At 42.7% G+C, this 13779-nt stretch overlaps 2 protein-coding genes across 3 annotated transcripts; one reads left to right on the forward strand and one right to left on the reverse strand.

The window, feature by feature from the left end:
* Window positions 1-260: 260 nt before the first annotated feature.
* On the forward strand, window positions 261-6232 carry taf8 (TAF8 RNA polymerase II, TATA box binding protein (TBP)-associated factor). The gene is made up of 8 exons (XM_088407791.1): window positions 261-427; window positions 2456-2615; window positions 2706-2804; window positions 2878-2940; window positions 3016-3140; window positions 4004-4151; window positions 5302-5444; window positions 5677-6232. The coding sequence occupies exons 1-8, from the start codon at window positions 380-382 to the stop codon at window positions 5815-5817; spliced, it is 927 nt and encodes a 308-aa protein (XP_088263917.1). The 5' UTR covers window positions 261-379; the 3' UTR covers window positions 5818-6232.
* Window positions 6233-7250: 1018 nt separating this feature from the next.
* atp6ap1b (ATPase H+ transporting accessory protein 1b) lies at window positions 7251-12645 on the reverse strand. 2 transcript variants are annotated; one of them, XM_088435988.1, is made up of 10 exons: window positions 12479-12645; window positions 11628-11748; window positions 10009-10083; window positions 9754-9947; window positions 9621-9661; window positions 9356-9441; window positions 9042-9271; window positions 8926-8961; window positions 8444-8684; window positions 7251-8379 (listed from the first exon to the last, which is right to left on the reverse strand). In XM_088435988.1, the coding sequence occupies exons 1-10, from the start codon at window positions 12604-12606 to the stop codon at window positions 8167-8169; spliced, it is 1365 nt and encodes a 454-aa protein (XP_088292114.1). In that variant the 5' UTR covers window positions 12607-12645; the 3' UTR covers window positions 7251-8166. The 2 variants fall into 2 exon arrangements, with proteins under 2 accessions (XP_088292114.1, XP_088292105.1); XM_088435979.1 differs by having other exon boundaries at window positions 11628-11751; window positions 12479-12644.
* Window positions 12646-13779: the final 1134 nt, after the last annotated feature.

Genomic DNA, 13779 nt, shown 5'->3' on the forward strand with positions numbered 1-13779 from the left:
GCGCTACAGGTTACGCGGAAACAGTACGGACCAAACAAAAAAATGACAAAATAAAATTGAAAATAATAGTTAGTAGTGGAGATTAGGTTCACAAATTCACAAACTCATCGTGAAATGATCACTCAATTCTGAAACTTTAATTAAGCAGGAGCATTATAAAAAAGCACTTTGTTACACTCGTGTGCGGTGGACGCCAATTATGCGTATAATTTATTGTGAATACAATCAAAATTAAACTTCCGTCCCACTGGGCGGAAGTGACCTCATAATCATGCGAGCTCACTGTTTACTAACGGGCTAGCTAAGAGTTTACGTTATCAAAACTCGTTTTTCGTTTGAATGAGTGAAAAGAAACGCTTTGTGATTTTTGGAAGGCGCCATGGCGGACCCTGCGGTGGCGACGGGAGCTTCGCTGGCAGCTGGCGGGGTGAGAAACACGCAATGTGGACGAGTAACGAGCCAGTTTCGGGCTAAGCTAACTTTCATCAAACACATTTTGCTTCATCCAGCCCTCGATCTTCATTTATCGGTATTTACTCGAAGGTTGTACGCGATAACAAAAAAAAAATAATTCATGTGACTCATAGCAAAATTGTCCAAGTGATTGTGTCAAATGATGTGCACTTTGTTTTTTTTCCCCTTTAAGTGCTCAGTGAGCAAATCAATTAGCGCCCTACGTCACGGAATTGGCCGCATTTGAATTATTTACCCTCGTCACACTTATGTACTTCTTATGTAAGAGTGGCAATTTGTGCGTTGCTCGCGTGGCTTGCAATTTGAACTGATGTTTTTGTTACGATCTGTTTTGTTGGCCTGCTTTGACTATAATTCTGGATTCCTATGACGCCTATCCGTCATTGCTTTGACTCTTGACAACTTGCGTTAAAAAGAACCGATCAATGGGATCAATGATCAATCAATCGATCAATGAGAAGGCTCACAGGCAGTAACGTGAGAAAAATTTAACTTAAAAATGAAACGGGCTGACATGTTTAGTTTTGCTCATTATTATTTTGGTTTATCTTTTGTTTTTCTGTGCATCTGAACTTACCACTATTTAGTGATGGCCAAATGAAGATTTGCAATGAAGCTTTGCAGTCAAATGTTTTGCACATGGGGACATTGAGAATACGCTGCACTTTTTGTTTTGATTTAACATTTGACTTTTAAACAGACAAGTGACATTTTTATGTTATTTTGACATTTTGGAGAGCCTTATTTACGGTACGGTAGAAAACTATAGGGAGCTATTGTTTAACTTTTCATTTGAATTTTTAAGACACCCTGGAAGCTCCCTGAATTTTTTGTTAGAATTTTATGACAAAGATGCACAATGTAGGTCAAATGTTCAGACACACCTTCTCAAAGTAATAACCACCCATTTTTCTAGTTAGCTCAATGGTTCTTGCCATAATTTAAGATTTAACAGTTGTCCGATAGGGCTGTCAGCTGTGTATTAATTTCTAACTTCTGGACAAGACACTTGATGGTCTCAATGCTCCCAATGCCATTGATAAAGCAAAACAGGGCATTAATTAACCCTGATGATGCACACATGTGAAGTGAAAAGCATTTCAGGTTACTACCTCTTGAAGCTCATGACAGGACGCTAAAAAGTGTGCAAAGCAGTTAAGTAGGGTGGCTATTTTGAAGAAACTTGAATATAAAACATGTATTTAGGTATTTCACCTTGTCAAATATACAACATGTGTTCGTTTTTCTTTTTTGATTTCTTTACAGAGAACATACTTAGTAAATCAAATGAGTCAAACGTATGGTCCACGGGCTGGATCCAGCCCTCAAGGAAGTTTAATCTGGCCCCAAGATGATTTTGTAAAGCATTTAAAAATATGACTAGGATTGGATCAATTAGTCCATTGTCTATAATACTTTAATGACTGCAGCTTGGGTCGACGCCATTGTAAACGATTTTTCTATTTAGAAAGAAGTGATCTGACAGAGCTGAGTGAATCCTTTAACACACGCAAGGGTGTTACTGTATTGTAGAGCAGAGTCTAATAGGTCAGATCCGAGTCTTTTTTTTTTTTCATTGCTTCACAAATTCATCTTGCGAACCAGATTAAAGCTCCTCACGGCTGGATCCGGCCCGCGGGCCGTACTTCTGACCCCCTCTGATATATAGCATGCAGCCCCTGAGCTAAAATGTGTTTGACATTCCTGATGTAAATAGTCATGAATATAAAGAATGCACATTGAATGAGAAGATGTGTCCAAACCTTTGGCCTCTTCTGTATGTTGTCTAAATTTGGAAGAAAAAAAAAAAGCATATCTAAGCATTTGGGCAGATTTAAGATGTAGTGTGTCTGTTATTTGATTTTTTTCAGTTTGATGCCTTGACTGAAAGTGAATCTCAGCCGCGTTTACTCGCGGCTTGTCAGTATTGAACTATCGCGGTCTATCTGGAATGCAAGAGTGTCTTTTGCTGTCTTCCCAGCGCACTGCCGGCAATAAATCAAGCAGCAGCCCAGTGGAGAACTACCACTTGGCTCGACGGCGGACTCTACAGGTGGTGGTGAGTGCCCTCCTGACTGAGTGCGGCTTCGACTGCGCCGAAAAAGCCGCGGTGGAAACGCTCACCGAGATGATGCAAAGTTGTATGTCCCGACGTCCACAAAGAACAGAAGGCGTGTCGCTCTTTCGTGTTCTTTTCGCGATAAACGCAATTGTTCTTTCCGAACCTCCAGATATAACAGAAATCGGCCGCTGCGCCAAGTCGTATTGCGAGCACACGGCCAGAAGTGTCCCCACTCTGTCGGACACGGTGGTGACGCTTATTGAAATGGGTGAGTCACATGAAGTGTCATGACCACGCACAGGCGGAAGCGTGCAATTGAAAAGGGCTGCCTTTGTGTGCAGGCTTCAATGTGGAGACGCTGCCCGTCTACGCCAAGCGCTCGCAGAGGATGGTCATCACCGCACGTAAGGAGCTTCACACGCCGCCGCCGTTGTCGCTGAAGTGAACGGTTGCAGTGAGAATGTGCTGTTGCTTTTTAGCCCCGGTCACCAACCACCCCATGACACCCAAAGCGCTGTCGGCCGGGCAGAAGCGAATGCATCCGCCTCACATCCCAAGCCACTACCCGGAGTTCCCCGACCCGCACACGTACATCAAAACCCCCGTGAGTCAATTGCCGCATACCCAAAAATGATGAAAAGAAAAAAAAATCTTGGACTCACACGTAGAAATGGGCCTATATGAGATTCTAATAGTTGTGAGTAAAAATTTCACAAAATCATGGAAGCAAAATTAGGGTTAGCCCTTAAATAACCTTTTTTTTTTTTCCACTTGGTGAAGTAAAAACATTTTGTTCCTCCTATAAACAGTCACTTATCCTCACAAGGGTAGCTGGCTTGCTGTTTCCCATCCCAGAAATCTTCGGCCAGTTGGCGGGGAGCCCCTGGACTGGTTGCTAGTTGGTCACAGGGCGCACAGTGACAAAACCATTCACGCACCTGATCACGCCTAAGTACAATTTTGAGTGTCCAATACACCTGCCAGGCATGTTGTTGGAATGTGGGAGGAAGCCAGAGTGCTCGGAGAGGATCCACGCAGGCCCGGGAGGAACATGCAAACTGGTTGGACGCTTATGTTTTTCAGTGTGAATTTTTTTTCGCCCAGCAACCAGTTCAGGGTGCACGCCGCCTACTGCCCATGGACGCGACCTTCCTGAGGATAAGCGGCTAAGAAAATGGATAGATAGGACTGCACATTTGTCAGCAGAACAAAAGGACAAACTCCACTTCTCTACGCAACTGCTCACCCCTCCCCTCAGCCTTTGAAACGGAGGAAAAAAGTTCATAAGAAACAGTTACCTTCAAAGAGGGAGCTCGCTTACTCAACTCTGCAAGCAGCCAGTCACATTTAGCGTTTTTAAGTCGCCTCAGAAAAGGGGAGGTTAGCGTTAGGGGGGACCATCCTATCAGTGGTGACACAAAGGATTGAAATGAATGTGAGCTCTTTGAACTGTTTTGGCGTGCGCAGACATTTCGGGAGCCCGTGTCGGACTACCAGGTGGTGCGCGAGAAAGCGGCCACTCAGAAGCGCGACGTGGAGCGAGCGCTCACGCGCTTCATGGCCAAGACCAGCAAAACGCAGAGCCTTTTCAAAGACGACATCACCGCCTTCCCACGTAAGTCGCCTCAACTGGCTTGCTTCTTCATTTGCAAACTGCATGCTCCGGGTTGGGGGAGGAGCAGTTTTATTTCAATTCTGCTGCGTAGCAATGGGATATATAGGCGGGGGATCTTGTTAATACTTCCAACATTTTTTTTTTCTCCTCATAAGCAGACGCCATTGAAAAAGTGATGCCATATGTATTCTCCTCCGCCAATACAAAAATCATGCCCGCCATTGAGTATTCCTGGCAACGCAAGGGAATTACAGTTGACCCCCAGTTTACGACGTCCCTGCCTCACGTTTTTTTTACTTGACAACGTGAACAGCAATGTTTTTTTCATCCCCTCTTTAGAGCATTTTTCCCGCTTCATGACATCAACAACTATCATGACCTGTGGGGTTGGCTGTGTTTCTGTTGTTTTGCCTCCCTCTTCAGGCGTTTTTTTTGTAATTGCTCTTATTTTCTGGTCACGTCAAACTGCCTGCACTAGAAGGCGTCAAAAAATGCTGGTCTGCTGTTGGTCAGCGTCACGCTGTCACGAAGATGTATAGCGGGGGTCCGCTGTACTCGTAGTCCAGTCTTTCTGTGGTGTTGCCTGCTTTTTAGCTATTATAACGTTGCTTCCAGTAGCCCTAGCGCTGGATGGAGTAACGACATGGGCGATGCCTCGTCATTAAACCGATTTTTTTATGTATTTATTACAAAGGAAATTAGCAATGACTATATGCTTTTTAAAAGACCCTATAAAAGTTTGCACTGACACTTTTAAAAGGCACTGAAGCTGTGACTCTTAAATACTGCACGTGGCATTAAAATGTCTGAAAACAATCTTTCAAAGGTTGTAAATGGTCTCATTAAAATAAATGAACATTTCTTGCCAAAATAATTTTCTGAATGTAACTAATCCTTGTGCCGTATTTTGTCCATTCTTTTGAGCTTTACATCCATTTCACTTTCAGTAGGGAGCTGAAATCTCATCCGGATGGTGACAACATGTCCGAGTTCAACATGGCACGATCTAATATTCTAAAATACTGCCAGAATGATGTGGAAGAAAATGACAAAATAAATGTCAAATACTGCACAAGGGTTAATTTAGTTTCAAATGAGTTTCCAACATCTTGAATGGAACTTGTCTTTTGTGTGGCGGTCGGGCGGACAGTGATCGCGGCGCAGCCCAGCGCCATCCCCTACCTCAGCGCCCTCCTGCCTTCCGAGTTGGAGCTGCAGACCCTGGAGGAAACGGACTCGTCCGAGCAGGACGACCAGACGGACGGCGAAAACGCCGGCGGGAACATCTTAAGCGTAAGCTCAAACGTAGCTCGAGCTGTCTGGGGGGGGCGTCCATTTTTCCCTTTCTATGTCGACCGAAAATGACATCACAGTTGCTCAGGTGATGTCCATTCAAAGATCACCTGTTTTCGGAGTCTGGTCATGTGACATCCACGAGCCGAGTTGTGATTGGTCAAAAAAAAAAAATTCAGAGGCCAACGGGAATCGCGATCTGAGCCTGAAAAGCTGACTTGTGTTTTGGCAGGACGAGGCGGCGGTGGACAAAGAGAATGCGGTGCTCCCTCCAGGTGGCGCCATGACATCGGCCAAAGGCAGCGAAGACAACATGATCGATAACCCGTACTTGCGACCTGTCAAGAAGCCCAAAGTCAGGAGGAAGAAATAAAGCCAGCTTTGGACTTTGGCTCCCGGTTGCTACGCAAACCGGGATCCCTCTCGTGGCGTAACAGAACTTTTTTCTTTTTTGCTGTTCACTTCTCAAAGCACTCGTATTGTCGTTTGGAGTCACAAAGCAGGCATTTGGGCAATAAAAAACTTTTGTGTTCTTTGCACCCCTTTTGTAACTCAACAAGAAAGGTGCCTCGGCTGTGTTATCTTTTTATTCTTTTTTTGTCTTCAAATCCCATGGACCGTTCAGTCTCATCAGTATGATTGGTTTCAAAATCTTGAATCTATCAGTTTTGCCTGGCTTTATTGCACTTTTTTTTTTTTTGATCCGAATCGTCCATTCCCAGAGGTGAGCCACACAAGAGCTCGAATGAGACAACAAATTATGTTTTTAATAAATAGAAAAAACTTGATTTTTTTTCTTTTTTTTTAATAGACTAGAAAAAGCAATTGTGAAGGCTCACATTGAATATAGAATTTGAGGGTTAACCTGAGTCTGAAGTGCTACTTTGAAACCTCAACCCTAGTTTGAAACTCTTTGGGACCTTACATTGAAAACCTAAATCTCAATTGAAACCCAACTTTGACAATATTAGCCTAGCTGTTGTTTTGAAACTCTACTTTCAAGCCCTAAATGTAGTTTAAATCTACCTTGAAACCCTAATCCTAGTTTAAAACCTATTTAACCCTAATCCTAGTTTGAAGCCTACAATTCTTTTGAGGCTCTAACTGCATTAAAATACAATTTTGAAACCCAAATGTTTGTTTGAAACCCTATTTAAAAATCCCAATTCTTAGTTTGAGACCCTCCTTTAGAACCCTATCTTGAGTTTGAAACCCTAACATTTGTTTGAATCCTTGCGTTAAAACATTAGTCCTACCTTCAAATCCTAATAACGTCAATCCTAGATGGAAGGCTTAACCTTCCACGGAAACTGCCCTAAAACCCTACTTTGAAAACTAGTTGAGTGAAAACCTAACACTAGTTTGAAACCATACTTTGAAACCCTAGCTTCAGTTGAAAACACATTTAAACATTAACACTCTTCTGAAACCCTCCTTTGAAGCTCTTTCTACATTAAAATCCCACTTGAAACCCCAAAGTTTTGTTTGAAACCCTAGTTTAAAAGCCTAACGCTAGTTTGAAACCCTGCATTAAAACCTTAACCCCAGACACCCCAGATTGAAGCCCTAACCCTCTTTTGAAGCTGCAACCATGTTAAAATCCCACTTTGAAACCCAAACCTTTGTTTGAAACCCTATTTCAAAACCCCAAACCCAGTTTGAAATCCTAATTTGGAACCCTATCCTGATTTTGATACCCTACCTTTGAAACCCTACTTTAAACCTTGTTTAAAACCTTACTCTGAAACCTAGGCCCAATTTGAAGATCGTGCCCTCGTTCAGCAATCAGACGTGGTGACGCACACACTTACTTAAAAATGGCCAACGTTTATTTTTGGATTGCATCGTTTGGCAAAATGAAAGAACATTGCATAGTTGAAAGATCCTCGCAGCACCCGAAAATGTCATCAAATTTGCACTTTAACTGGAATGTTAAAATCTTGGTGGTAAATGTTTCAGAGTTGATCTGAACGATTTAAACGGAGGTTGTTATTTGACAGAGTTAAGGTTTGTTTTTAAGCCCCGCCCACTTGATTAGAACTGCTTTGCCATAAAAACTTCTGGACGTGCCAAGTGTTCCAATTTAACACACCTTTTCTATTTTTATTTAACATTATCTTAAATTTTAGGGTATTAAATAATTGGTAAAAACGCTATACCAGTATCAGCCTAAGTTATTATATTCGTGGTAAAATGATTACATTATCGGGTTTTATTACGTTTGATAAAGTTTAGTGCAAAATGCATTACATTCTCGGATGCTGCAATTCTGAATGCAACTTTGGAAGGCCTTTTTCCAGGAAATAAATTAAGAGAGCACAATGTGAACATAAAAGAATGATTCGGAAGAAGGTGACTCCTTTACAACACATAAAATGTTGCCATTTCAAATGAAAATGGCACGTTAAATTAGGTTGAGAAAGGAAAAACAAAATCGCAGGTTTTTGTGAGCATCAGGCACACGTTTTGACTGCAAAAACGGCAACAATGGAAAAACTGCTTATCACACAAACGCCTCGTGTTCTCGTTATGCGGGCAAAGCAAGTGGCAACAAAAGATGGCTGCCCGTGGCTTCACCCAAGTCTCCTGATGGCAAGTAAGCAGCTTTGTTAGTCCATTCATATAGAACCCACCAAAAAAAATCAGCTGAAGCGGCTATCACAGGGTTTTGGCACTTAGGGGATAGCAGCTGAGAGAGGAAAAAAGGCGTACTCAATTCCGGTCACTCGGACTGAGGTACGGAAATGGCCGGGCCTTTGGGGTCATCGAATCGGTCCATGGTGTTAAGGCCCATGATCATGTGCAGGCCGTACACGAAAACGGCCAGCAGCAGCAGAGACGTCAGCAGCCCCATCCAAATGGCGGGCGTGAAGAAGCCGGCGCAGTCGCTGGCGTACGAGAAGTCCGTCCCGTTGGACAAGCCGAAGCCCTGAATCTGCAAAGCGCACGCCGGCGGGGTCAAAAGCCGCCCGCCGGCCGCACGCGCCCGCCCGACCTACCTGCAAGTGGATAAAGTTGAGCCTCCAGTCGGCCACGCCGGGATCACTGGAGTTGGGCGCCAGCAGCGGCGCCAGGCCCCAGCTGCTGAGCGCACCGCAGCGGAAGGAGTACTCGGCGGGCGCCGAGATGGCGCGTCCGCCCGCGAAGGACGCCGTTGAGCCGTTGAACTGCAGCTGAACCTGGTCCAGGGTAAACCAGTTCCTGGCTGAAACCGGGTAGAAGCGCTGACTCATGGCAAATCTGCATAGAAGAAAACAGCAAAGTGAAAAGCGTGAAAGTGAAAAGAGATGTCTTCAAATGAGCATACTACGACTTAGTAGGAATCCATCCACTGAGTCAAGAAATATAGACCAAATCTAAATGTCCTCAATAGTGGACACAAAAGAATAGACTGGCTCTCAGGAAGAAAATTATAACAAAAAAATGCCAATGAAAACTTGAGGTAAATGTGGTTAAATGTTGGGAGTGGGGTGTTGCCGACCTCAGGGTGAAGCCTGATGGATAGCCCAGCACGAGCCTAAAAAACAGAAGGGAGCCATTGACACAAAACGTCTGCAGTTCAACGCTTAAAAGTAGAGTATAAAGGGTGCCTCCTACAGGGAATTGGTGGCATTGCACATGGAGCCCGTCAATGAAGGCGCTTCGGTGGCGAGGTCCGTCCACTGGGAAGTGGATGAGAGGCTGACGTTGAGGTTCTCCGCCCACAACATGATGCAAGGGCTGCCGGACATGTTGAACACGACTGGCGGTTTGACGTCGGGGACCACGGCTTGGAGTAGCGAACGCCCCGTGGAATCCGCCTCCGCCGTCGAGGGCGAGGAAATTACCTGAAAAACATCCAAGACAGCCCAAAATGAAGGCCACTGATGGCGTGCGTTCAACGAGCGTGTTGCGTGTTCATGCTAGCTGACTCTTGAAGGGCGGCCTCCCGTGTACACGGCAGTGTAAGGCACTTTTTTCTCATCCATCGTCCTCACAACATCGGCGATGGTTGCATCTGAAAAGACGCATGAGATTCATTGTTCAAGGAAGCCCAGAAGGTAGCCGTCCAGTTTGCTTGGGGCTTTTGCCCAGCTCCAGCTGACGAACCACATTTGAAAAGCAACGTTGGATGTTCATTGGTTAATTTGCATCTTTTGTGGAGAAGCACAAACCCGAAGCATCGATCCAGCTTACCGTTGTCACGTAGCACTTCCTGGCAAGACTTCTTGTGCAAACTGAATGGCATAAAAGAAAAACATTGCTCATCATAAATTTCATGCATTGGCTTCAAAATGAACTAATCCTTTTTCTGAGACGCCTGTTCGACCTCGCGCAATAAGGCAGATTGACGACCAGCAGATTGTTGAGCGCCGCGTCCACGCGCGCACGAGACAACGTGTCGGGGTCCACCAGCACCGGTGCCACGCCCAGCTGCTCCTCCAGCAGCATCGCCGTGGAGACGGAGGGCGTCCACGCCGTGGCGGGAAACGTCACCGAAGAGGCCGAGGACCGCAGCAGCGCCTGGACGGCGAGCGGCCAGTGAGCGGCGGTGCGGCAGAACCGACGAGATTGCAAAACGCACCTCCAGGTTGGGAAAGGCACCATCTTGCTTGTTTCCAAACACGCCGGCAAATGCTGTGAAGTCATCTTTGCTGAGCTGCAAGCAAAAAAAGAAACACATTTACTTACAGTACTGAGAATCGTTTTCAGTCATCCTGTTTATTTCTATTGTGCTTTTTATTTTTTTCTAGAACTATCGTGAAAGACAAGTCTGCAATCCTCAGCTCTTGTATCGTCATGCTCATGCGTCATTTAAGTTTAGCTGTAATTAGTTGGTTTTCAAAATGTAATAGTAAATATGGCTATGAATCTCTCGTCATTTTAAAACACAATACTTTTAAATATTCAATGTAAGTACCAGTGAAAAATTTGGAAAAGGCTTCAAATTCAATGTAAACCATAAGGAATCATTCACTAAAGTTAAAATTGTTATACAGGCCAAGGTATCCTTTAGATTTTGGATTCTTTAAAGTAGGCAAACTTTGACCAAGATGACAACTTTGGACATCTTGGTATTTTCGGGAATATTTTGAACTCTGAACGTGAATAAGAGCAATTGAATGAGAAGAAACTTTTGATTGGTACTTTAAATACTTGAAATGTCTGTTTCCATATTTGATAAAATGATGACAACACAGATGGCATTTTTGCTTTGCATCTTGGGTGGAGGTAGATCATTTAAGTTCAGCTTGAATTTCACAAAGAGGGCTTATCAAACATTTTATCATTTTTAAATGCACTGTGATTCACACTTTAGATTTTGGAGCATCGATTTTTAATTTAAAAAAAAAATTGTGGGAGACAGCGGAAAAGGCTTTCTGAGTGTCTAAGGTTGCCAACCGATGTATTTACTGACTGCCACGGACATCTTTAAAATATCATTAAAAAAACACATGCATGTAAAATTAATAGAATCCTATTCTATGAAATGCAACTCATCTTCATCTGATGTTTACATAAGTTTGATCTAAAACGTTAAAGTAAGGAAAGCATGAAACAAATACAAAATTGGAGAAGAGGTAAATACATTTCTAGGGTTCAACCAGTATGGATATTTTTTTGTGGTGGATGCCGATTTTAGGGGAAAAAAAAAATCTAACAAAAATGCTAACGATTAGTCAACCGATTAATCTAAAAAAATATATATCATACATTGCACTCTAATGAATGTCAGACACAAATTTTCACGGTTCTGCTCCCAGATTGCATTTAATTGTTGAAGTTAGAAGGACATAAATTCTTGTCATATGTGTTTAGTTTCCAGTAGTTGAAAGTGTGTTACATTTAACACATTGATACATAATTTACTCCGCACTTTGTATTTTTTATGTGACTTGAGGCTATGTATAAAGTATCGACATCTAGATTTGTGCACAATGACCTTGCATTGCTCAGCTAATTATTGCTTATAAATATGAAGATTGGCTTGCTTTTGAATGACAAGTCCATAGAATTAACTTGTCAACATATACATATTAAGGATGGATTTATGTTGATTAAATAATGACAGGCGCTAGGAATACATTTGGATGGTTCGCAAGGGAATTTCCAAAGAGGAAGTCAAGCTCCAGCTCAGGGTCACGCTTGATTGCCGTGTCACATGACTCCCACGCTAGCCAACGTGTGGCCTCACTGACTGACCTTGTCCTGCAGGAAGAGCAGCACAGTGTTGGCGCCGTTGCCAAATGCCGAACCCAGATAGGAGGCCAGCTGCCCACTGGACGTGATGTGGCCCGCCCAAGATGAGGACACATCTGGCAAACTGCTGGAAGGCAAATAGCAGGGATTATCATCATGATACCGAAACGATGGGAGGCAGACGGCAAACAATCAGTCACGACGCGAAGTGACTTTTGGGCTGTTGGAAACTTGGAAGCTTCTATTGGGACTTAAAAGTAACCACTGATTTTTAATGAATGGAGTTACTATTAAACATTCATATTGAATTCCTTCAATGAAAGCACAGATTGTTCAATAGAATACTTAAACCTCTGTCAAGTTCAACTCCAAAATAATCGTTGAAGATTAAATTATCTATTGGTGTTTGAATGAGTGCTAAGGCTTGTTTTTGTCTGTATGTGCCACTTGTCTCGTCGTTGGGTGTACACTGTTGCAAAAAAAAAAAAAGTCAGAGAGACTCCGTGGAAAGAACGAATTGTTGTTTTCATGTCAACTTGCATAACATTGATATTTTTCATAGAAAACATTCAAATTCTAAATAAAACGCGGACAGATATAGATGTAGTGGCGTAATGACGTTGAGTTTGGTTATGAAGGAAAACAACGTAGGGGTTATTTCGTAGGTGAATACATTACTTGTATGGCATTGAAAAGGCCCTTTCTAATGTGAGAAGCGGGTAGTTTGGCCTGACGTCTCTTTTGTGCGTTTGCTCGAAGAGGATATGCTAATTTAGCAATGACCGTTAGCATTAGCATCCGAAAAGAAACGACGTTCTTATGGCTTATTAAGGAGGGAAAATGTGCCACATTACCCGTGCGTGGACCACATGAGGAGCGGCACTTGTGAGGTCGAGCTCGCCGGGCCAAAAGAAGCCAATAAGGTACCCAGAAAAAGAAACATCAGCTGCTCTAGTCGCGAGCAAGACCAGCCTGCTGCCATCTTGACAAGTTGTGGCAGGCACGTGACAACCAACAGCTGACTGTCATGTGACCAAGATGGCGACTAGTTTTTTTTCTCGCTCTCGCTGGCGGTCTACGTCCATCTCTCTGTCTGCCTTTAATTAAGGTTCCAAATTAAGTTTAGGGTTCGAAAGGAGAATAAGGGCATGGATGTGTGGGTTTCGACTAGTGTTAGGATGGTTAGGGTTTTAAATTAGGGCTGGAGTTTCAAATGACTGTTTCAAACGTAAAACAAGGCTTTAAACTAGGGTTTTAAACAGGTTTTTAAGTTAAAGCTTAACATTTCAATCAGGCTCGGAAAGTTGCGTCGGGGTTTCAAATTAAGGTTGTAAAATGAATGTTATGTTTCAAATTGGGTTTTAAAGTGGGGTTAGAGTTTCAAACTACGGTTTCTATTAGGATTACGGTGGCAATTCAGGGGGTTAAACTAAGGATTAGAGTTTAATATTGGGGTTTAAACTAGGGAATTTTAGATTAAAGTTTTGCATTCAAATTAGGGGTTTAGAATTGGGTTAGGATTTAAAATGAGGGTTTTAAGATAATGTTACGGTTTTGAATTGAAGTTCGGGTTACATATTTGTGTTTTAAACTACGTTTCCTATTTGAGTTTAAAATTAGGGTTAGAATTCAAATGTGTGTGTGTGTGTGTGTGTGTGTGTGTGTGTGTGTTTGTTTTTTTAACTGGGGTTATGCTTTCAAAATTGGGGTTTAAGGGGGTTTAAGACTATGGTTTTAAATTGAAGTTAGGGTTCCAAATTAGTGATTTAAACCTGTGTTTTAAACTCAAATTGGGGATTCAAATTAGTGTTTTGTACCAGGATTAGATTTTCAAATTAAGTCCTAAAACAAAAGGTTAGCATTCAAATTTGGTTTTAAACTAGGATTATGCATATAAACTTGGGTTTCAAACTGTGGTTAGAATTTCAAATTAGGGTTTAAAACTAAGAGTTAGCATTTCAAATTGGGTTTTAACGTAAGGTTATGCATATAAATTAGTGGTTAAATAAACTAAGGTTATATGCATTCAAATTAGGCTTTTACACTTTGATTCGGGATTCAAACTAGTGTTGCAATTTATTACAGTGGAGTAACAGAATTCATGTCAGAATGTGTGACCTCATGTTTCAGAGTAGGACAAGAGTAGGGGGATCAA

Source organism: Hippichthys cyanospilos, chromosome 2, assembly GCF_059441005.1.
Source record: "Hippichthys cyanospilos isolate Australia breed blue-spotted pipefish chromosome 2, RoL_Hcya_1.0, whole genome shotgun sequence".
NCBI lineage: Eukaryota > Metazoa > Chordata > Actinopteri > Syngnathiformes > Syngnathidae > Hippichthys > Hippichthys cyanospilos.

What these genes read in the sequence shown, in the direction of transcription:
- atp6ap1b (XM_088435979.1), bottom strand. Translation starts at nt 12,606, where the DNA reads ATGGCAGCAGGCTGGTCTTGCTCGCGACTAGAGCAGCTGATGTTTCTT. An exon ending in CGGGAGGCCGCCCTTCAAGA is followed by an intron (nt 9,272 to 9,355) that starts GTCAGCTAGCAT and finishes GATGTTTTTCAG; the next exon opens with GTAATTTCCTCGCCCTCGAC. An exon ending in CCATCAGGCTTCACCCTGAG is followed by an intron (nt 8,685 to 8,925) that starts GTCGGCAACACC and finishes TCTTCTATGCAG; the next exon opens with ATTTGCCATGAGTCAGCGCT.
- taf8 (XM_088407791.1), top strand. Translation starts at nt 380, where the DNA reads ATGGCGGACCCTGCGGTGGCGACGGGAGCTTCGCTGGCAGCTGGCGGG. An exon ending in CTTCGCTGGCAGCTGGCGGG is followed by an intron (nt 428 to 2,455) that starts GTGAGAAACACG and finishes CTGTCTTCCCAG; the next exon opens with CGCACTGCCGGCAATAAATC. An exon ending in CCGGCGGGAACATCTTAAGC is followed by an intron (nt 5,445 to 5,676) that starts GTAAGCTCAAAC and finishes GTGTTTTGGCAG; the next exon opens with GACGAGGCGGCGGTGGACAA.